General features: G+C 48.9%; 1 protein-coding gene across 2 annotated transcripts in view; it reads right to left on the bottom strand.

The window, feature by feature from the left end:
- Positions 1-24,479, bottom strand: part of MN1 (MN1 proto-oncogene, transcriptional regulator) — a 114,739-nt gene that overhangs the window by 64,499 nt on the left and 25,761 nt on the right. Inside the window, exon 2 of one of the 2 annotated variants that reach the window (XM_075167458.1) lies at positions 9,259-14,766. The exons of the other annotated variant lie outside the window; for it this stretch is intronic. Coding sequence (XP_075023559.1) covers positions 14,582-14,766 — 185 coding nt within the window. The 3' untranslated portion in view covers positions 9,259-14,581. Of the gene's footprint in view, positions 1-9,258; positions 14,767-24,479 lie in introns of those variants that run through there. 2 annotated transcript variants of the gene reach the window in all.

Below are 24,479 nucleotides of genomic sequence, written 5' to 3'. Positions count from 1 at the left end.
AGAGGCACATGCTTAAGGAATTTAACTACTTTAATACAATGGGCTCAAATTGCCAAAGAATGTTTGTGCATCAGTGTGAAATCAGAAATTCGGGGAGGGGGTGCTTTATCTGTCAAAGGCCAACATCAGGGGGCTGACAGAGCAGACAGTGGGAAGCTGGATTGCATTTGATACGCATCAGCCCATCAAACACAAACAGCCTTTAAAGTGCTGAAAGGCCAAGCCGGCCCCATTACAGGCTGTAACGGCCCCGCCGGAGTCCGACCGGGAATGCTCCCTGTGAGCTGTGCCGGACCCGCGTGGGTCTCTTGGCCTGATCTTTGCACCATAAATCACAGAAAAAGGAATACTTCTTAACAGCTCAAATTAAGATAAAATGCCTTCATTGTCAGGCCAGCAGCTACCTGTGCCATCCCCTGGCCATGTGTTACCTCCTGGGGATGTGCCGGCCACGCGGATGGAAGACCTGCTGCACCCACGCGTGCATGGACCAGCGAGCTGGGAAGCAGCGCCCGTGCTGACCACCCACCCAGCCAGACCAGCCACTGGCCCGGTTACCATCAGTTAATGACTGTTCAACAACAGCCTGCTCAGGATGGAGAGCAACACCATCCCAGTCCGCGCCACGGGCTGCCAGCACCAGCACGCGCTGCTGGTCCATGAGGGAGGCCAACCCGAAACCGAGATCCTGCTGAGATGAGCAGACGTCAGCCAGGCGCGGTCGGGGCTGAGGCTGGGAGTCCACGCAGCCGTCCCCAGCACGGGCAGCACTCCTGCAGCCGGCGCCCGCGTTCGGCTCGGCGAGGCTCGGCAGTCCTGGGGCTGGCTGGGGAGTGGTGAGCACGCTCCGGCTGCCTCGCAACCATCCCTCTGCAGTCCTGCTGGAGGGTTCCCAGTGTCTGAAAAGAGCTGAACTTAAATTATTCCAGGGGGAAAAAAACTCAACACCCTTGCCTTCAGATTAATCCCCAGACCTCCACCCTGAAAAGACCCTTTCTGCAGCGCCCCGCTGCCGAGCCCGGCCCTGGCACCTGGGCCCTGTCCCTCCGGCACAGGCTGCCCTCGGGGCTTTCCCAAGGGGCTCCGCAGCCCTCTGCGGAGCACGAACACAGCCAAAGGGAATGAATAACACAGCTCCAACGTGTAAAAAATAGGCTTTTCTTACAAAGCAAAGTCTCAAATAACAAGTGAAGGAAAAGGAAGGGGGGGAACATGCCTGAGTGACCCCTCCTAACCACCTCCAGCGCGGCACAGCGTCACTCAGCCGAGCAGGGTGCACGGCAAATAATACCCGCTCTGCTGTCGCCCCCGCCCCAGCACCGAGACCCCACGCACCAGGGAATGCAGGGGAACAGATGGATTTTCCATGGGAAGGAGCTGCGACTGCTCCTTCCAGTCAAACATGTCAGCCCCGCAGAGCCATGCGTGCAAAACATTAAACCCACTCCCTTTGCTAGGACAGCAGCACCGGGAGAGGGCTTTTTGGGATATTCAGAAGGAAATGCCCCTCAGCCTGGCACAAGGCGAACAGGCAGTGATTCACAGGCGCCCACAGCCGGAGCCTGAGCCCGTTTCTACATACCCAAACAACCAGGTTTTTCCTCTTCCAGGTGCTTCTTGTCAATGAGATGGAGCAATGGTAAAATATTAAATTGCACTGAAGCAGCAGTAATCTCTCAACACAATAGGCTGCCTTCACAAGGGCTTGTAAGCAAGAGCCTTGATAAGGTGTATCAAGCTTACAAGGCAAACACGTTTAGGAGGTTATTCACACACAGTGCAAGCTACTGGGGTTACTTCAGGCTGAAACCCGTGCAGAGCATTGTGCTAGACACAGGGAGATCTCAGAGCAGAGGGTATCAGCCGTTAATTAGGGAAACTGGCAATTCCTAATCTCACCACATCAAGAATAAGGAACCTGGAGGGTCCATGAGTTGAGATCATTTGATTTAATTACAAATATAACACACGTCTCTCTACCTTTATTAACCTTGGAAATTTAAATAGTTTAAAACAGACTGAAAAGCAGCCCCTGCCACATTTGCTCACTGTGCTGCTGGGAGAGAAGGCCACAGCAGACATGGTATTTGCTTACAAGGGATTTCAGGCTTAAATTGTCGACCGTTTCCCCAATATCGCTGCAGAGCCGCCAGCAGAGCAGCTGAGGAGCACAGCACAAAGCCTGAGGCTCTAGCAGGCACACGCAGGGGCACGGGCACTGCCACAATCCAAATCTAGCATCTCTCAGCTCCGCCGTGACACAGCAGGAGCCAAGATCCCCCTGACCCAAAATGCTCACACCCCCACACAGCCTGGACACCTTGCTGGTCCTCCCCACAACTTTGCTAGCTTCTCTGGAGCTGCAGGAATGGCTCTCGTACACGTGGGCCTGCCCATGAGCAGGGCAGGGAGCTTGCAAGAAAGGATAGCTCATTCCTCGCTCTTTTCCCTAGGAGGGTTCAACCACGTATGTGCGTGGTGTTTCCTTGCATGTACGAGAGGAGACGCAACGCCGATGGGGCCAGGAGCACAGTCAGGTCTGGAACACATTCAGTTCCTCTAAAGGAGAGGAATTATTTTCCATGGAAATTAACAAAATGCTTCTGTTAGCAGCGACAGGAAATAATTTGAAATTATATATCATCCGTAAATGAAGTTGCATAGCAAAAAGCAGCATTAGAAGAAGGCTAGGTCTGCGAAGTCAGAAGGTAGGAGTTGCCAGGGCTGATGCTGCCTGCAGCCTCCAGCCTTCAGCGCTGCAGAGCCCTCGTGCAGAAGTGCTGTCTCCAGCTGATTCTGTGTGCGGGTATGCCGCTCCCAGGCAGAACAGCCGGTTTTATTCCCAAAGGACAGGATTCACTTGGGCATGAGCTGCTCTGTGAAAGGCTTGGAGTCTACTACCAGACACGTTACCTCCCAGGGAGACAGGCAGGCGCGTGCAACGGCAGCCTGAGAAAGGCACAGCATTATTACTGGCAGGCAGCAGGAACCTGAGACAAAATTATTATTTTTCTGGGTTTCATCCCAAAACACATTTCTTTGGGCTGAGTGATACTCTGAGTTGCTGGGCAGACCAAGATTTGGGAGCACAAGCCAGAATTCAGACCATTTAAAAATGCAAATATTCTAATAAACAACCCAGAAGACCTTCCTAGTATGGGAGGGAGGCATTTTTGGGCATAGGTCTCCAGAAAAGCAAAATATTTCCCAAGTAGGCTTTCCACTCGGAAAGGAGAAGAACAAATAAGGTTTCAAAGCCTAAAACATAGCAAGAGGTGCAACGCACACTGCTGACATAGTGCATGTGTCCCGGCTCCTCTCTCCAACGCCAGCATGCTGCAGAGTGCGGTGCGGCTGGCGGGGACGCAGTGCCTTTGAGGCGGGTGCAAAGAGGGGTGCCGGGGGCACAGGGGTGCGGGGCTGGACTGTGTGCGGGGGCTAACAGCCCGGCTCACCTGGTGCCCCACAGCGACGGCTGAGAAGGGACACGGCTCTTCTGTACAAATGCATTGGGTAGATGAATGCTAGGAAGAGCAGTTGCTCAAGCAAAAGGGTAATCCCAGCGCAGGAACAAATGGACATAAGCTTGCCCAAGCACTCCTAAACAGGGAGCAGGTTTGCTGGCAGCAGCAAGGAGGGGATCTGGGCATCCTCCAGCGGGAGCAGGGACACCAGCCTGGCTCACCGCATTGTGCTTGCGGGCAACACCAAGGCCTGTGTGGGCAGGAGGTGGCGCAGGGAGTGGCGAGCCCCGCCAGCCCTCCGCCATGCGAACATGCAGCGTTGGACCGGCACCCTCACAACTCGGAGTCTGCCGGAGGTTAAACGGCCTGTTGCGAACAAACGAACTCTGCTTTGCGGCCCAGAGCAGCGCATGGATGCTAAGCGGCATGAAGGGACGCGTGGGCGCCGCAGCAGCCCTGGCCGGCGGTGCCGGGCCGCGTGCCTGCTGCCATGCGCAGGTTATCGCAGGAGTCCCACACGTGTTCATGCCTCCAAGCGTTCCCGCACGCCACATAATAACCATGCTGAGCATGTCCAGCTTTGTTGTTTTAGCCATACTGTAGAGGCGCCTATTTACTTGGGAATCATATGTTTTCTGCCCTGGTCCTCACTGTATTCAGAAGAGTTACTTAGCTTCAATAAGCCCCTTGTTAAAGCCTTTTCCCTTCTGTAATCTCATCAAACTAACCAAAAGGAGTTTGTTCTGAAATAGAGTCCCATTTTGTAACCTGGCTTCCTATAGGAGATCTCCCCATGCGCACTCGGCCCCTCCGCCACAGAAGGGGTCTGCTTGTCCTAGCGCGCTAACAAAACACTGCCGTCTGTTTGGGTTAGCCAGCAGGGGGTTAATGAAAAGCCCGGCCCTGGGGACTCCCACCTTATCTGCAATCATGAATTTATTGAAGAATGTGTTAATGTGCTGGATTTTATTCATCAGGGGTCAGGGCTTTTCAAATTCTTCCTCCCAGCTCCCCCTCTTTCCATCCCTCCCCAGCAAGCTCACAATGCTGTTTAAACAAAGGACTCCCAACACAAAGAGCAAATTTACACAGTAAAGTTTTCTTGCAAGCCCAGAGCAGAGTCTGGAAGAATTCCAGCTTTATAAAGAGAAAAGGGGGTGGGGGGGAGAAAGGGGGAAGGGAGAGAGGGGCATTTGCAGAGGATAAAAGGAAATTGAGAAAAGTTCCCACCTCCTGAAGCTCAGCACTGAATATTCTCCGCCAGTTAACCCCGATGCATTACAAACCCTTGGGGATGTTTCAGCAGGACATGAGCCCTCATAACACCAAACTTCTCAGCCTCCCTCGAGAAGGAGGCTGAAATTAATGTTTTAACATCAAATTTAGGGTGACATTTCAACAGCTTCTTTGCCTGTGGATTAATAACATTAGCCCCTAAAAGGACACAGCAAACATTAACCAGGGCTCACAGTTTTTCCCGTGTGCCAGTTTTACAGGTGGTGATATAAGCAAGACATAACAGGAAATAATGAGGCTAAGCGATGGCTTACAGGCCTTGCAATGACTACGCGTCCGAGGCCAAGTGAGAACGTGAAGGAGCCTCTGTTCCCACATCCCGCATCCCACCCGTGCGCCACGCACCGTCCCAGGACCAGAGGCCACTGGGGTCCTGCGGGCAGCTTCCCTGCACGCCCACCCGCCTACGCTCTGCGGGTGCACCAACCCACCGCTATCTGCAAGTGCTGGAAAAAAGGTGGTGTAATTCCAACGCAGCCTGTACGGCTGGCGGGCTCTTTTTCCCTGCCATCACTTTGAACATTATCCCCACTCTGCAGCTGGGGATAAAGGGTTGTTTGGTTGGTTGGTTTTATTTTTTTTAACTAAAAGGTGAAGACTCCCCCACTGCTCTGTCCATTTTAGTTGTGCTGGTCAGAGCTCTGGGAATTAGAGAACAGGGAGCAATCCTGCACTAATTAACCAAAGATGACCTAAATTATTTTCTTCAGGTCTTGTCACCTCTGCTTTCTGCACTATCATTAATAAGCTCTGGCAATGTCTCAGAAAGGACAGCTCAGAACAGACATCACCTCTATTTCCACCTCTGCCCAGCAGGCACAATGTTAGAGTATACCTGAGCGAAGAGTTTTCAGACATTTTACAAGCAAAATATATGTGATGTTATTGGCCATAAAGCTAGAACTGGTGGGGAGGCTACAAACTCTGGTCACCAGGCAGGAAAGTAACTGCTTCAGGCATGTAGCTTGGAGACTTTTGGAAATACTCAATTCATATTGAAAGAAACCCATCATAATTTCATTTTCTAACAAGTTTCTCAGCCAAAAGGATGTCATTGACCCAAATTTTCATTCTTGTGTTTATTTACTTTGGTTTGCAGGGAAAGCGATGCCTTCTGCCATACTCTCATAAAACCAGCAGCAGTCTGTGAGCAGCTAGCACAGACAACAACCTGGGAAAAGGGAGCTTAAATGACTCTGGAGTCACACACAGAAGCCCACAAACACCAACGCAGCACATCTTCCTGTCCATCTTTGCTGTGTGCGGCTCTGCCCTGGCTCGGACATGCGTGTTCCTGCCATGGCCCGCAAGGTTTGGAGGGTGGCAGGTTCTCCGCAGGCAAATGGCTTCTAACTCCTAATGGCCAAACCCGTCCGAGAGCCATGCCGAGTGCTCTGCCACGCTCGCAGCCACCCCGCCGAAAAGCGCGCACACTGGCGATGCAGGGGCAGAGCTGCCCAGGCTGCCGCACAACGACCACTGTTCCCGGCTGTTGGCGCTGCCGGGCAGCTGCGGAGGGGCCGGGCAGATCTCGGCACACGGGATCCAGCTGCGCTGCCGATGGATCCCTGACTGCTAAACATACAATACATATTTATAGGGTCTCCTCCGTGACAGGAATGCCAAAGCCTCATGCAGAAAATAACTCAAAGGACATAATTAAATCAATTAAATGGCTTGGGAAAAGAGACACGGCTACAGCCAGATTTCAACTCTTGGCACAGTCTCAGGGCACAGGGAACAACGATTACGAGAGCAAGAACTATTAAAGCTCTCTGACCAACTACTTGCTTTTCTTTAGTTAATAAACTATAATCCCTGCTTAACACTGACACAGACCAGAAATGAGCCTCTGAGCACAGAGGCCTGGCACGAAGGCGAGTGTTCGGGGTAAGCAGGCACCGTGCCAGCATCACCAGAGGTCACGAACGTTACCAGACAAGTAAAGCCAGCACAAAGAGTAGGAAATCAAAGATCAATCAGTTATTTTCATCTGTTAACATGATGCACAGCGAACAGCGAGCTCCTGCTGGCTTTTCGGAGCCAGGAGCTCGGAGAGGAGCATTGCTGGTGCAGGAGGGGCAGCTCCGGCTGCTGGCCGCAGCAAAAGGAGCCTTTGCACACAGGCAGCTCTGTCTGTCGAGAAACGGCCATTGCACACCGGAGGAGATGCATGAACCCAACTATTAACAGAGCTCATGGCAGGTTTTACTGGAATAACTAGGGCAATAAAAGGAGCAGTGCTGTGTTACGCAGGCTGGGGGGGCAGGCTCTGGGGAGCTGCCCCACGGCAGCCGCTCTCGCCGCCCAGCCGGCTGCCAGGCAGCACCGAGGCGGCTCCAACCACGGCCGCGCCGCAGGAAGGTCCGTCTCCTCCAGACAAGCTTCAGAGCCACAGGTGACTAGAGGAGAAAGAGAAATGCTGCAACAGAGAGAGGGCACACCGAGGCGAGCAGGACGGCCTGGAGAATCCCAAGACAGCGTCTGGGCAAAGTGGCTGAGACTAGAAGTTGCACCGATCATCTCAAGTTCCCAGCAGCTGAGAGGGTCCCAACGGTCTCAACGTACAGGGTCACCATCCCGCAAGCGTCCCTCGAGATGGGCTGGAGAGGGGTCGGGAGCCATCAGTGGGAATGAGGAACACCAGAAGCTCCCTGCCGCCAAACCGGGCACCGGTCCCGCAGGGGAACTGGTGGCTGTACGGGGCGAGGGGAAGGTCTCATCTTCTGTGGCTTTCCACTGCGAAGAAGGAACTGCACAGCTGCCAGGAACACTGCTTATATTTCTCTCTCAGGATCAAAAAGAAGTCCAAACTTAAAAAAACACCAATACTGAAAAAGTAATTTCAATAATTTCAATGGTCTTAAGCTGAAAGTTGGGGAAAAACATACACACTACTTACACAGCAAAGAGCAAAAAGCTGTGAAAATAGAAGATTGACTTCTCAGAAGGGTTGCATACAGAAAAAAAGTAAGCCAGTTATTTATTTTTAAAGCTAGAGTTACAAAGTATTTAACATATAATTACCAGATTTAGTAAGAGAGAACATTTCAAAACAAAATAGCTTTTTATAGCCAAAGTTAACAAATTTCTGTCTGCTCCCTCTATACCTGGCCAACATAATGAGAGGTGAGCTCACATCTTTAAAGCAGATTACACTTCTCTTCCATACATTCTTTTGTCCCTTCAAGAATATTAAAAGCATGGTTTGAAAATTAAGCAAAGCTTTCTCCCTCAACTGACTTGAAATGGCTCTCAAAACAGTTTCATTTTTCCATTTGTGCTTTCAATATTACAAAAAAAAAGTAGAGGGATCAGATGGAATACAATGTCTTGGTACTTTGTTGATGTTTTGATGCATTACGTACAAGTCACTAGATACCCAATTCAGCATATAGAAATGCTGCCGAGATGCGGGCACAGCTCACCGGCTGTGCCGGAGATGCAGTGGCTCATCCTGTTACGTTGCACAGCAGAAAGCGCAGTGCTGTGCTGCAAGCGCTCTACAGCTTTCTGCACTCAATGCGTCTGAACAAATGGAAGAAAATACCTGAGGCTGAGCACTGCTTCTGTGTTTCCTGCAAGTATGAAAGATACGGAAGGCTGTTTCTTCAGTTCAAAAACAACGTGTTTGAACATTGCCTGGGCTATTGTGCATTTTTTTTTGCTTTGGAAAATAACATACGACATTTCTGCTGAAGGAGTCCTTGGAAAACTCGCAGGAATGTGAAGGGATTAAGAGTTTGAAATTTGAGTAACAGAGATGAAGGGATTTTTAAGAGTTTTGGTGAGAGCTCTAGCCTGTTTACTTTTTATTCACAGAACTCAGCTCAAAAATCTTGCCAGAAGAAGTGCTGTGGAAGATCCAGCACTCTGGCTTACAATAAGGCCAGGAGATACCTCCTCTTGTAGCAGGGATCTTCCGAACCCGGTGAGGAGCCTCCTCAAATTCATCTGCTGCTCCTGGGGAGGTTTATCTTTCCTCATTGAGCCCCGTTTACTACAGATGGGGTAGCTCAGCAAACCTCATGGATTTGCTGCCTGTTGCATCAGAGGAGAAATCACTTTAGCTAAAAAGACGTTTCTGATCGCCCCGGTTAGTTCCAACCTTCGCCATCTCCGTGTCCGTCACCGCCTGAACCAGGAGTGAGGGGCTGGAGCTGGCTGCGGGGCTGCACCGCGAGCTCCCGGGGACCCGTGCCGCCAGGCTGCCGGAGCAGAAGGTCACCTTTCTCAGGCAGAGAGGAGTCTGCAAAGCCCAGGAGTGCTGGGAACAAACCGCATCCCCACCCCTTCCTGCAGCCGTCCGGCTCTGCGCGACAGCCCTATCCGCGAGGGAAGCCGGTTGTTAGTGAGGATTTCCCCAGATCACGGGCAAAATTTGTACCGATCATCGCGAGGCCCAGGGTTACCTGTATGTGAATAGTATCGTTTCACTTCTTCACATCTTAGGGGAAAAATGACTTAGTACAAAAATTAGCAAACATGGTATGAAATATACAATAGCCACCATTAACATCATATTTATTGTTATTTAGTTGCTCAGTAAAACATATACAGATATGTACAATATGCATGAATACAGAAGACTGCACTTTACATATTTAAAAAAATGAAAGAAAAATAACACTCAATTTCATGAGCTATTGTCACAGTCTTCCAACCAAGCATTTAAGAAATGAATTTAACAAGAATCCAAAAAAAAAAGAAAAAAGATTACAGGATTGCCTAACACACAGCAGAGTCAAGTTTTCATATTTTACATGTGCAATAACATTTTTCAGAAAAGTTTGCTATGCAGTACGGATTACCAGTGTTTTGAGTTTTTTCTTCTTTTCCATGAACCAAATTTAGTACAAAGAAATAACATCCTTTTGCTTAAGGCTGTTTTAAAGCTGTAATATTCTTGGGTAGTGAATAGTGATAAAGTTGTAACTGCCGGAAATCACAGCCTGCAGTTTCATCAGTCAGAATCTATGAGCGGATGGACTCAAACCAACAATTTTAATAGAGAATTTCTAAGACAAAATTAGACTATTTCCTCCATTAGCCTTAAGCAATAAAGGAGAAACAATTCTATAAAAATGGGTTATGCTCTTACACACCATCCATTGAACAGCTGTGAATCTAGTCGCTGAGAAAACCTTACACTGCAGCTTAACGAAAATAATCAAAATTTACCAGTTTTGTTTCTGTCTGCGTTTCCCCACCCACCCCCCGCCTCCTCCCGCCCTGTGCTCACCTCACCCCTTCGCTCCTTACCAAGGTGTGAACATTTTGCCATATTGCTGGAGCCTGGAAGCCTCACACCGATTCCTGGTTTGGGAGGGCCAGCCAGCCTCAGGACGACCAGGCAGACACACAGTATCTGAAACAGTTCCCTAATGACCCAGATGACGTAACTCTGATGTTCATCCCCTTCCACCCCAACCACACAAGGAAATCCTTACCTATTTGATGAAAGTCACCGTAACTAAATAAAAAATCAGTCTAAACCCTCTCCCACTGGTGCTCTAACAAGTGAGCTAGAATAGCAGAGAACTAGTAACCCTAGGAAAAAGTGATCTGGAGAAAAATTCGCAAGAGTATTTAATAAATAAGGCCTGCTCTTTCCTTTTTTTGGCAGAGAGATTTTATCACTCCTCCCAATTTAAATGCAAGAGAGATTTTGCTCAGTTTGCTACTACATTTTAACTTGAAGACTAAGTGCAGAGTTCTTTTAACAAACACCAGAGGAGTCGGCGAGCTGGGTCAGGAGGACAGCGACGTCCAGGCTCACCCCTGCCCGGCACCGGCACCCAGCGCTGCGAGGGAGACCTGGCAGAACCCAAAACGCCAGGCAAGGCAGGGAGAAGTCTCCAAAACAAATGCGAAGCTGCATTTTAGCTGTTGTTCACAATACAAAGCAAAGATTGTGCGTATCTTAATGGCACATCTACCACAGGTCTTTGACTTCTTGGTACAGCGTCCCCGCTGTCTGGAAGCCCTGTAGGACAAGCAGGTGCGAGTTTACGTTCCTCGGGCTTTACCCAGTCATTTGGGGAGCACGTAGCTCATAGCATTTCACCCTCTGTTGCACCGCTCATCCTCCAAAGGAAGCAAGCCTCGAGCCATGGGGCTCAGCAAGGGCTGCGAGCAGAGGTCAGACCTCAGGTACAGCTCGGCTCTGCCACCGACGTGCCTTTGACCCAGCTCGGGTTGACGCTGTCTGTGCCTCAGTTTCCCTCTCCACAAAAGAGTGCAACTTACCTCTTGCACAGCAGGCTTTTACCTACAGCTCTCAAACATGCTTCAGTTGGAAGTATTATTATTCAGAAAATTAAATCATTTCCATTCTTACCACGTAGGGCTATGCTGATATTTTATACATGTTAAAAAAAATAATCAGTGCATTCAGTGTCAAATTAATGGAGAAAATGAGTACAATGAGATTACCGCAGGCAACACAAGCTTTGCGACAAAGCTCTAGCCTTCTGCATATGCTGTCAGTACCAAACACACCAGGTTATGAGCACAAAGTGATGCCTGTCCTGGTCAGTACCATTTCTGTTCTGATCTTTGGCAAAAAGCAAAGAAACCGTAAAAGCACAGGTTGGTCCTGGCATGGCTAACAGCTGCCCCAAGTTGAGTTCACAACGTCTCCTTTTGCTCAGTTGATAGTATCACTTAAATTAAGCAAGACTGAATGGATAGGAGGTTAGCAAAAGGATTGCATGTGACCATACTATTCAGCAAAACTACATGGACAATAAGGCCCAGAAGACGGTCAACCACTGCATTTAACTCCTATCTAAAAATCCCGTCCTCCCACTCCATCCACCTCACGGGCCCCGCAGTGCCAGCCATGCAGGAGCGGACCCAGCGGCGGCCACGTGCCACAGCTTCCGCACTTCCACGCTGCACAGCTCGGCAGCTGAAGACACATCCCCTAGCTCCAGTATCACCCATCCTCCTCATTTCATAGGATTGAAAACTGTTAGGATTCCATTGGATTTTAAGGAATTGCTTCCACTTTGTATTTCTATGAGCAAGTGAAAAAGTAAGTCCCACGTGAATGAGAACAACAACTCCAGGAGAGAAGCACAAGCTGCAGAGAGCAAACCAGAAAAAAAGGGTGGGTGAGACCAACTGAGTCACTGCGTTTCTACTTAAAGGAGGATTTCTCTTTAAAAGCGATCTGAAATGCAGCATTCACTGAAAGGTCTCTTCCTGGTAGCACAGGGTGTGCATCCCTGACCTCAGGAAGCCCGAAAAACCTGTTCTCTTGAATGCAGCAGGAAAAACTAAAAACAAAGAAGTAAGCCATCGGGGCTGCACTCCGGTACAGGAATGCCACCAGACCATGAACTCTTCCTAAATTTTCAGCTGTAAGTGCTGAAACGCAGTATCGTATGTCTAGGCATGTGTTCCGCTGGGGTTACTCCAAGACCCACCCAGCTGGAACAGGTAGGAGCTGCCAGGACAGGGTGGGAGCTGCAGACCGAACCCACCACGGCAGAGCTCCCCCCCTGCTCCAGCAGGCACAGACTCCCCCCACAGCTCAGCAGCCCCCAAGTGCTTTCCTAGGCAGGATTTAAAGTTAAACATATTTTTGGGTGAACCAGGACTTAAGACATCACAGGCAAAGAGGTATCTTCCAGAGTGAGGGCTGACAATTATTATTCTACCAGAAGATATTTTACTGGGGACGGTGATATTTTATTGCAGGTACCGGGGAGAGCTCCGAGCGTTCCGTAGCACACGCACCTACAGAAGGTACAAAACATCCCATCCTTTTGTTCCAAACCAAGCGGGTGTGAGGCAGCTCCACAACCAATTGCTCCAGGATGGGCAAAAATCCTCATCCTCATGGCAGCTCCAGCTTCAATAAAAAGTAAAATAATATTGAAAATGAAGGTTCAAAACTATCCAAATTTATCCAAAGTCAAGTCACTGACCAGACCCATAAGAGGAAATCAATCCATGCATGGTTAATAAGAGCACATTCAAGTAACATCCAAACACTGTGAGTCTCTCTGAAGCCACATATGACCGAGAGTGAGGATTTCGGACCACCCCGTGCCATTGGCATTTTAGGCAGAATTTCCTCTCCATTGGTGTCTACTGAGAACATTTCTTCAAAATAATTAAAGGCCCAGCACAATCATCGAAGATAAAATACAAAGCAGTCTTCAAACTCCATCCCTTGAGGAGGGACACATTTTGTGAATTCTTGACAGAAGTAATAAATAACCCTAGAGAGGCCGACCTTTATTTCACAGCTAAAACCTAAATCTCCAGTGATGTTATTAAGCTTCAGGGAGCAGAGGAAAGCGAGCTGGCCTGAGCGGGGTGGGACGGCTCACACTCCTGTACTCAGAGGATACACAAATAATGGACAGCGTTACGTAAAACCACAGGAGTGTCAGATCATCGTGTCAGTCGTGTTTTTATCTGGTTTGCTTCCAACTTTCTTCTCGAATGAGTATTATCTATCATGAGCAGGAAAGTATGGTTTTCCTTTTATTGTGTGCATCCAGTAACACTGTTCTTCAATGCGTGGCAAAAACGGGGCCTCGAATGAGTTCGGGGGGTCTAACACAGGGTCTCCCTGCCCTGGCAGATTAGGAAACGCTGACCTTGGGCATACAGCCTCCTCCATCCCGCCGGTTAGGCCATCCCCCGACTGCTGCCACCGCACCGGGAGGGCCGTGGCGGGAGCCGGGGCACCCCGCAGCCAAGCGCAGGGGACGCTGGACCCCGCTTCCGATCAGCTAAAAACGGGTGAAAAATGGGCAGGGTGCGGCAGTGCTGCCTGGCAGGGCTTTGGGGACACTGGCCACAGCTGGCAATGGGCACAGCCCCAGCTGCGCCGCGGGCGCTGGCTCCTGCGCCGGGGCACCGGGCCGTGGGACAGCGCACGCAGGAGGTGCGCGGTGGCTCTGGGGGATTTTTTTTCTCCAGCAGTTACAGAGTGGGAGCATCACCAGGACCAGGCGGCTGCGGCCACGCTGGGGAGCACCCCCTGCTCCTCCTCGCAAGCAGAGAGGGAGCCTGGGCGTTCGGTGGAGGAGGTAATGACTTTGAATTATTAAGCAAACTTCCTATTAGACTTATTTAGAAAAACTTCTCTATACCTTCCCCGGCTGTGTCTGAACCAGCCCGTTCATGACAGAGCTCCGTCTCTGGGCTTCACCAAGGTAAATACAGGAACGAGCATCTTTGCCTCGCAGGGGGAGGCGGAGAGCAAATGAGGCTGAACATTATTAATAACAGAAGATCATTTTCTCAGGAAAGGGCAGGCTCATTGCCTGAATATTCAACAGAGCATTAACTGTTTGGTTTGTATGTGACTGGCAAAAGCTGGGTGTCAATATAATATATAATATAATGATGACCATTTCACTTTAACCGGCGTTTATTCCTGAACTGCTGTTCTTCAGGATCACCATTGTAATAAGCACTGAACAAAGCAAAACAAAAAAAGAAAAACAAAGCTAAGGAGGAGGAGGAGGAGGATCTTTGTCTTATTATGACATACGTGACTTGGACATACGCTGAGATGAAAAAGGAAAAGGCCTCATCTATAAATGTATGCCAAGGTTACAGAATAATGGGAAAAAGTGGTCTAGCAGGAAAATCTTAAGCAAAAGTGTGCTAACTGCAGAAGGGTTAACACTGGTAACATACTGTGGCAGAAGATTAAAAAAAAGTTGAGGTTTACTTTAAATTAACCCTTTCCAGTCCATATGCCACTAAGCAGGTACCAACCTAGAAAAATAGTCCACCTAGCAGTAGCGGCCCTTTGAAATTAAAAAGAGAAAAAAAATAATTTCTTTTGTTCAAGTCAGAGCGGCCACAAAAGTCCCAAATCTGTTGGAGATGTCCGAGTGCAGGGACCTCCACGTCGGCACCGCAGTCCGGCCCTTCGCCTCGCCCACGTCGTCCGTGCAGTGGACCGAGAGGCACTGCAGGTGGCTGCCGGTCTGCGCCGTGGCCGAGGTCTTGCTCGGGGGAAGGTCGTGGGCTGGAAAGGGTTCACAGAGAGAGCGTTAGGAGAACCGTGCGATGCAACCCCATCAACTCACACAACTGGCAGCATGCGGGGAGCGTCTCCGCACCCGCCTCTGCCCCGCCGGCCCGTGCCCTGGCGCCTGCACCCATGGCATCCCCTGGCTCGGGGACGCGGCATTGCCGTCACTGGTACAGCTCCCTCTTCCCACCCCGCAGCAAGCTTCCCCAGCTGACTTTTCACTGTGCCAGAAAAAAACAAAAATACTCTTTTTCACGTGCACTTGTTTTAAAGTAAGCCATCGATACGTTTGAACGCTGGGGATGTATACACGGCTGATTATGTGTGTCCTGGATTGTAGCACAATTAGAAATTGTGCTATTTGAAATCGATACTGCAACTTCCCCAGGCAGGAAACCAGCCCTGAACCCTCCGTGTCCTCCAGGTCATTCCCATCGTCGGTCTCCCTGGGCACCTCTTTTAATGGAGCACCACGATCATATCTTTCTTACAATTTCTTCGTTTTAGGACTTTGTATGATCTTTAGCCACCATTAGTTTCCGTTAACCACAGACATTAAAGACTAACTGAAACATCCTAAACGATGTCCCGGACCTTTTTTCCTCTGAATTTCACAGTTAACATGAAGAGTAGCTAGAATTGTTCCTTCCAAAGTATACTACCATGTACTCATGACTCGTTCCCACTGTCACTCCATTATTTTTCCTTGCTTCCATTCTTAATACTTTCAAGTAATCTTCTCTGTTGCAAATACATTTTTCTCATCTTCAAAATTTGCCTTGGTACACGTGTCCTCTCCCTGCCTGGCACAACCAGGGACATCTTTCTTTCATCACCTTCTTCCTCACTGAAAGCAACTACTCGTGTAGTTCTTCTCCACTGCTCGTAGTCAAATCACCAAAAAAAGCCCAAAGACAAAACCCCCGCAAACTTCAGCCCTCGCCTTCTAACTCCTCACGTCCTCAGCAGCCCCTCCACGAGCCCTTCTGACAGACCCTCTGAAAGGCAAGGCAGCGGCTGTTGCCACTGTGGCCGGGGTTGGGCAGCCCGGGGGCTGGCGCAGGCTAGGGCTTGCTCCCCTCTCCCCAGGAGGAGCCAGCCTGCCAGTCTGGGAACACAGAAAACCCTCTCCGAGCCAATGCACCCCCAGGAACGCCACTGCTTCTGCCAGGGAGGATGCCCAAGCTGATGCAGACATCCCCCCCCAGCCCTGGAAGGAGGGCTTTTTGTGGGATAAAAACAGTGAGTAAATGGAAGAACGGTGCAAGGCAAGACAAAAAAGCCAACATCATCTCAACAGGCAGCCTGCATTTCCTCTCATCCACCATTTCGTTCATATTCAGCCAGAGCACAAGAGGTAAGACCAGACCCGCAGCAGCACTAGCTAACGCAGGGACCATAATGCCTCTAATAGATCCTGAGAGTTCCCATCGCGCAGGGCTGAGGGTGATGCTGGATCATGCCAAAGATGCCAAAAAATGGCTGTGAATGTTTAACCTGCTTAAGACTTTTCTTCACATCATCTTTCTCATGTTCCACAAAGCCGAGCAGTACGGGTTTACCACACTTCATGGGGCAAGTTGTATTTCTTTCACTTAACCAGCTGCTACACCTGATACAAAACAGGAACTGAACAGCTTGTTACACAATCACAGTGATATTAAAAATTAATCTTAAACTAGTCTGGAAGTCCCTGGTTTAAACTGGAAAATGCTTTTAATGCTTGATTATAGGATGTCAGAGATGCTCCTATTCAAAACAGTATCATAACACCATACAGACAAACTAATTAGAACCTGGGGACGTGATGCTATAAACGATGGGAGAAGGAACACGGCTCCAGAGCATTGCTGCTGCCTGCTCAGCCATGCGCTGCATTAGTGCAACCATGTGCAAAAACAACACAGAGCTCCGTTACACACCTCAGCCTAGCACAGCTGCGCTCTGGGTTTGCATTTCTGTGGGATACCCTGACTCACTGCTCGAATAAAGAACCCAACATCGGCAGGTCAAAGATGCTCACGTTCTCTAAACTCCAAAGTGGATTACAGTCCCCTGTAGTTGGCATTGTGGTTTTTTAGTCAGTTTTGATAAATAAGCAGTACCGAGGAGCAGAGCTGAAGCACAGAGCAGAGTTTGCTGCATAATACCCAAACACAGAGTTTCAGCAGGCAGAGGCAGCATTAGCACAGCCTGCCTCTGCTCCAACGCAGGGAACTTCTACTCTTCTTTCCTGTTACCTCTGAGCCCCATCACACCCCAGACCCTCTCCCTCCCCTGCACAGTCTGCGCCTGCCTCTGAAGAGTAACAAGCGTTTTCACCTCGGCCCTTAACACGAGGGGCACATCCGTGCTGCGGAGCTGGTCCGCGGGCAGCACTCTGCGGGCACGGCAGCCCGGCACAGGGCAGGGAGCAGCACGAGCTGCTCCACCAGCACACGGCTAGCAGCTGCGCCACTTCGGGAAGATCACAGGGCAAAAAAAAGACTCCCTAAATAAACGCTATTTGATGAAGTGTTCTAATTTAAACTTACTATCCTGAATGTAAATATGCCTGAACAACTTTTTATTTATAAAATGTTTAAAACTCAAATGGGATTGTGCAGAGAATTGAGAAAGGGAAACGTTTTTCTTATTTGTATTTGTTCACGTCCCTTACAATGCACACAGTACCCAATATTTTTTATTCTTAAGTCTCCCTGAACGTACAGGACATGCTGGTCTCAGTACAGGAAAAGCCAGCGCCTTGAGATTAGTCTTTGTGACAGCAGCTTTCTTCCTCTGCTGCAGAGAAAGAGGAAAGAGTCCCACCACTGAACTGCTGTCACGAGGGGCCCCGGGATCTCGGTGGTGTTTCTGCAAAGAGCATTTACTGCAGGGCTCCAGAGACCGGCCTCTCGGCTGAGTACACCAACAGAAGAGGCTGAGACAGCGCGTTCCCAGAGCAGGACCCAGCACCCGGCTGCACGCGCCCGGCCAGGATCAGAGCCAGAGCTCCGCTGCGCTGTGCTGGCGCGGGCAGCGACGTCTGCATCGGCCATGCAGACACCACTGACACCCAGAACGGATCAGGTCCTCAGCCAACAATTAAGTGAGGAAGTTCTTATGCCACAAGCGTCTAAAGAATAAAAAATTAGGCTTGTTTACTTGTAAATCAGCAAATTATTTCAAAAATGTTTGCTGTGGATAAAATTCATAACAAACTACTGATAAAGGAATCAATGCAAGATCTGTCCCACAGTGAAGAACAGGATTCGCTGGCCTCAGAGGAAAACCCAAGTAAACGAGGTGAGCAGGACCTAATCCTAAGTTTGTGAAGTTAATACTGACTGCCACTGTCCACATGATGCCTAACTCAACACCACTGTGTAGGAGCTCAAGCTCTCTTGCTCTATTGTTAAAGAGCACAGAAAATGATGCATTCAAATCCAAAACAAAAAGAGGATGAGAGCTTGCAGTAAAGTTTGCATTGGCACAAGTGTACTCAAAGCCAATCTGGAGGGAAATATTCAGTGCAATTTACTTTTTTCCAATATTTCTGTCTTGACAAAGCTATGATGCTTTTCTGAAAAAGCCCCTTCTATTAAAAAAATTAAAGTTGTGCTGATCCACCCAATGAGAATTCTGTTCTTAAGCATGAGATACTGCCAGATGTTTGTCCAAAACAGTAACACTCTCCTGGCAGACCTGTTTCACCAGCCCTCCTCGCTGTCTCTCTGCCTCCTTCAAACCAGCAGTGCCCCAGCACCCGCCTTCTGCAGCACACACAGTCCTGAGGGGTGTTGTTAGTAGGGACTGATGGGACTCAGCAGGTTAAAATTAGTCAGGTAATGCAAGATGGTGTTATCACATCATTCCCTCACAGTTGCCAAGTTTCAGATAAATCACTGTCAGTCACAAAGTACACCTAATTGAAAGCAAGGAATTTTCAAACAAATTATGTTTAAACTGTACAACTGCCTCTATTCGCAACTACTGCAAGAAATTTGTAAGTGTTATTAATAAAAGCAATACCCTTCTAATAAGAGCCATCCTCCATACCCAGGATCTCGAGATGGTCTGGGTGGAGACTTCCCCTCCAAACCGAAGAACATGACACAACAGAACCTGGACAGATGCAAGTAAAACTACCCGGTTCGCAGGATAGCATGCGCTGCTTGAAATTGGCCAATGTTGAAGTAGAGATAAGAGATAAAATGTCGTATGTAAGCACACAACGTGTTTGCATGGAAGGCATGAAACTCAAAGCAATAAAGTGACCAAAGACCAAAAGGAGTCTGAAAACGGCTCAACCGTGATGGCATCCTCACCCCAAAAAGCTGTGATTAGTGCTGGCCGTGGCAGCCTCCGCGACTCCTGTATGTGATGGCGGGTGTTAAGCCAGGGAGGACAGTCACCTGCAGAGCAAAAGCCACCAAGCTGCCTGCGACCGCAGCGGCGTTCCGGTTCCTCCGCCCGGCGCACCCAGCACCCGCCCCTCGGCGGCAGCACCTTCTCACACACCGCGACCGGGTGAAGTCGCAGTGGTCCCAAAAGCCAGTTATGCACGGATCGAGCTTAAATTTCTAGCACTGGAAACTATTTCCTCCTTTTACTTTGATTATAATGGCCCACCCTACCATTATCCTGTCCAGAGCAGCAACCCATACTCTGTTTTTCCGAGGAAGATAAAGACGAGGAAAACCCACCACTGTGCATCCCAGCCAACTGTGCAAAATTGCTCACAGCAGAGAAAATTCCTGCAATAATTGCTGAATGCCCTGGAAGTTAACATGAGGTTTGATTAATATTATTAGCTCAGCTTGCGCAGAGGCACTTCCAAGAGCCAGCCACAACATCTGGAAGAGCTGGGTGGCTATGGCAAAGAAGTATTTGCAAACATTCATTGGAACATGAAAGTGAATTAAGTTCGGCCATTTTCACAGCCCTTACATACTTGTGTTCAGCCAATATTCCAGCAAGTTTGTTTATTACAGTTCAAACTGTATGTTTTAGGTAAACACTTCAAAGTGTTCTCTGAATAGTTTGCTGACATTCATCAGTTACAACAACATACAAAAGCAATGGTAAGAATTGTATCAAGCAGTTGGGACAAAAACACCAGGCTGCTCTCCTTTACAGAGGCAGCTTCACGTTCCCAAAAGACTGAAAAAGTTTTGTTTTGTTTTGTTTTAATAATATTAAAGTTTGCATTTTAGGTAAAAGCTACACATTAAGCTTTTGAACAGGCTTTACCCACAGGAACACATTTCCATCATTAAGTCCCAAACAAACAAGCTAACAGACAGAAAAGCACCCCCGTGAAAGACCCACCCAGCCTTTCTCCCATGCCCCGTATCCTCTGCTCTGACCTTGCACATTTAGGAAGCTGCTCTCTCCTTCTGCTCTACGTTGCAAAGGCATGCATGCCTTCAGAAAATAAAAGGTTGTTTACACAGCATTAATGGCAGCATGGTAACTAACACAGGAGCCTTGCCACCCCTTGGTAGTCCGCAGCTGGGACACAGAGAGAAGATGAGGAGTTCTACTCCCCCCAAAAATTCAATACACATACCACAGACTGCTTTTTCACACCAGCCCAGGAAAAACACATTTCTTTCTAGTGAGATTAGATCCTGACACTCTCCTCGCTCCTGAAGACACCATGTATACACACTTCAATTCCCTCCAGCTTTCTTCTCACTCCCTCTTTTTCCTTAGCCCACGTTAAGCTGCTATGTAAAGCCTCTTCCCCCATGTAGCATCTTCATATGCATTCTTTAAAAATAAACATGTTCTCTTAACTGTGACGATCTCACCAAACACTACGCAAACCCAGATGTGTCCCAATTTTTAGCGAAGCTAATCCCATTAAAAACGAGTTCACCTGCAATGCTAGAATGCATTACATGCATCGTCTTGTGAGAGAGGAGATTAATTGAGGGAGGGATGGAGTGTCGTCAAGGCAACGGTGGATGCTACACAGAGGCACTGGGAGTTTATGCTGCTCTTCAGGTGCTGCTCGTGTCATTCCTCTCATTTTTACCCAAACCACCACCAACAAAAGGAACAGGAGGCAGTGACAAGCAGGGAGCGAGAGTGCCGTCACAGTCTGGTAGGGGTCTGGTTGGGAATGGGTTCCACTCCACACTTCAGCGTTCCTGTGAGATTGAAGTGACAAACAGGAGGTGAAGATCCCTGGAACGGCTCCTTGCCCCAGGGCTCGTCCCTTACACTTCTTCACCAGCTCTGACAAAGCCTCAGCCGCCCGTGCTGCCCAGGGTCCGGCCGCCCGGCACAGCATGGCCCCACTGCCGCCGCCCTCGATGGCCAGCCGAGCGTGAAGCCCCTGGATTGCTACTGATCTTGTTAAGGCTAAATCAGAGGATTTGGCCAAAACCACTATATTCCCTGATCAGAGATCAGTTTCCCCTCTACCATCTGATAACCACTCTTAAAGGATGCGTTAATAGGCTTCTGTTCACTCTGCGCCCCTTAAGCAGAGGCCAAGCTACCATAAGAGGGAATAGATTTGAGTAATGATCTCTTACGAGGCAGCAAACCTACATACAGTGTTTAAAATTATTCCCTTAGGACAAGATGTTTTTCACCAAATCTCCCACATGACAGTTTGACATATTGGTTGAGGCACATAGCTCTGCATTTGTACATAGTACAGAATCATCTTTTTCAGTTTTCAAAAAAAATAAGGTCTGAAAACATTTCATGTTTCTGCACACTGGACCTAGTCTCCACAGATTAATTTACTCCAAAAATTGTATTTTTAAACACAACTAGTTCATTCGTGTCTCCTCCCTCACCGCTGTAGCGCTGACAAAATCCTGGACAAAGGCATTTTCTTGAGCCGGGAATACAACTGAGCACGTTTTGCATTTGTTTATAAACAGAAACATGGCACCTGCCACCTGCTTACTCCATAAACTTGCACCACTTTCAGTTTTCTTCACCTCTGGCAACCTGTAACCCACTTTGGACTGGATCTGTCTCTTATATTTTAAATGCCTTGGGGCAAAGGCTGTCTCTCGCTTTGGACTCTGCCAGCGCTCAGTGAAAAGCCCCATTTGCTCCATTACTGAAAGCTTCCTCTTACTCCAATTTTACTAATTTTTAATCATTTTTACCGATTTATTTTGTGTAACCTGTGCAATTTTTATAGCCCATAAGATGCTTAAAGGTGCTACCTTCCCCAATATGAACAAAACTAAAGGAAGTCAGAAGTGTTCGTGGTTAAGATGAACGTCTGATGCCAAGGACTTGGAATGACACGCACAGCTGAAATGGGGACCAGGCGATTCCTGTCTTTGCTGACCAGGAGCGCTGTGCAGAGATACCCCAACTCCAGGGTATCGGCCACATCTCACTCATTAACATTCCAAGAAGTCACTTGGCTTGGTCAGCCCATAGATTTATTGCCGAGACCCAGCCAGCTGAGCTGCACTGTGAAAACCTTTTTCACAAAGGAGGGAAGGCTCTTTAGTCAAAAACGTGTGCGCAGCACTGAACGCTGTCCCACACCACTAATACATCCAGCAAACCAGGACTAAGGCGTTTGACTTGGCTGCATATAGACAGACACCACTCACCTGAAGGCAAGGCAAGGCTCGGCCATCCCCACTCGCTTGGGCTGGGAACACAGCCCATTTACCCTTAACGTTGAGTAGTGCCCTCCCCTCCATCAGCCCTCCGTAGTGCCTGTCTGGCAACGTCCTCTGATCCTCAAAGCCTCTTCCTCCACAGACAACATGAATTGGAGGTGCCTGCGACACTTAAGGGAGCATGTATCAGCCCATGCTGCAAAGATGTTTATTTTGCTTTCGGTGGTCTCAGAGGTGGCATGGAGCTCCATCGGTGCTCACTGCTTGCACAGAATTTAGATAACAGGAGACACAGAGTGCTTGCTGTGAATACATATTTTTCTTTTTTCTCCCTTGACCTCTTTTCATGCTCCTGTTTTCACCAGGAGCAATGGAAGGATGTGCATACCACAACAGGGAGGCTGCCCAAACCCACGGCAGCATTAAGGGTTTGTTGTTACGGCTGTAGGGTTACAGTCAGACTGCAGTGTCCTACCCTACAGCTCCAGCACCAAGCTGGGGCAGATATCACTTGAGGACAAACTCAGACTGTTAGCCACATGCCGGTGTCTGAAGAAACTGGTGAAAACACCATTAAATAGGAAAAATGCTAACCCCACCAGTGGAAAAGGTGGCAGTCATCTTACACATAGCATGACCTTGAAGACGCAGAATGAAGGATGTGTGGATGAGGAGAACGACATTGCTGTTTTAAAAAATGTGTTCCCTCCACCCTGCCAGGAGGAGACAAAAAAGGGGGAACACAGTTCCCCACTTTGCTGCCTGCTGCCCAGCAGGAGAGCAACACGCGTCCATGGCTTTACAGGAAAGTGTGAAACTGCCTCCACCTCTTTATTTCTCTGGAAGCTACTGTTAAATTACTGCTTTCCAACTCTACAACTCTCTGAGAATAAACATAAGCCCTATGTCCGCAGATGAAGCCAGAAGCTCCATACCTTGGGACAGCACCAGCTCCTGTGCCCTGCTAGACAGCCACGGGGACAACGGACTGTTTTTAACTCATATCCTTCCTCTCTTTTGGCTACCTCCAGTTCCTCTTTTCGGTTTAATACATTAACTCTCAGGCTGGCTTCACTGCAAAATATGCAAAGGGCAGAGGGGGGTTCTGCCTGCCCCCCTTGTGAAGAGGCTGATGTCGGGGTTTTGGTTCTCACATAATAAAAGACCATTCTTGCAAACCAGGTCCTATCACAACTACAGCGCTGCAGCGCTGCTTTCTGCTAACCTGGCCCTGCCTTCCCCCACGCAGGCAAACCACGGCTGCTGTGTAACAGCCACTGAAAGCTGAGCTGACGGCCAAACTTTCAACTGTGGTCTAAGCCAACCCAACCCAACCGCGTGGCTCTGAACTGCCTGTTGGGCTCCCCGGTGCCATCACCAACACCATGCTGTCCTAAGCTCTGCACGGTATGAGAAGCTACGACCCTGCCCAAGTGAGGAAAACTGGCTTTAAAAATCAAACCAAACCAACTGCCACCAACAGTCAAACCATTTCTGGATGCTTCCAAGAGAAAACAAACAGAGTCCAGCAACTGCAACCCATCCCAGCATAGCCGACTCAACGCTCCCGACGTTCCTACGCTGCCATCCGGGACCAGTGAATCCTCTGGCAGCTCCGAGTTATTTTCTGGGGCCTGTCCTCCCCCTGTAAAAAAACGAGCACTTCTGCTCATCTCGGAAAGGAGTTAACTGCCTAAATCCCACCCGCCAGCTCCATCAGATTTACACTCAGACCTAGCATTGGGACAAACGGCTTCTCCTAACCCTCCCTCCAAAGGACTGCAGCTGTCTCAGCCATGTCCCTACCTCTGCATCCAGCACATAACATGAAAAGGAGAACTCCACAGTAGGAGTGAATATCGGCTGACTGATCCCATGTTTTCTTTGCTGTTGGCGTACATCACTCACCTGCACTAACTAAATGCTTTGAGCCTATTTTCACCGAGGGTAACAACCCACACATCCATGACGAGTAAGGAAATGCTGGGTTTTGCACCCAAAACTTTCAAATTTATTTCATATGCACGCAAATTATCACATAGCAGCTTTACACACAACTCCAGCCCATGTGAAATCCACCTCTCAACAGCCAGAATGCACAAGCAAATAAAA

This window comes from Calonectris borealis, chromosome 18, assembly GCF_964195595.1.
Source record: "Calonectris borealis chromosome 18, bCalBor7.hap1.2, whole genome shotgun sequence".
Classification (NCBI taxonomy): domain Eukaryota; kingdom Metazoa; phylum Chordata; class Aves; order Procellariiformes; family Procellariidae; genus Calonectris; species Calonectris borealis.
This window is presented reverse-complemented; position numbering and strand designations above follow the sequence as displayed.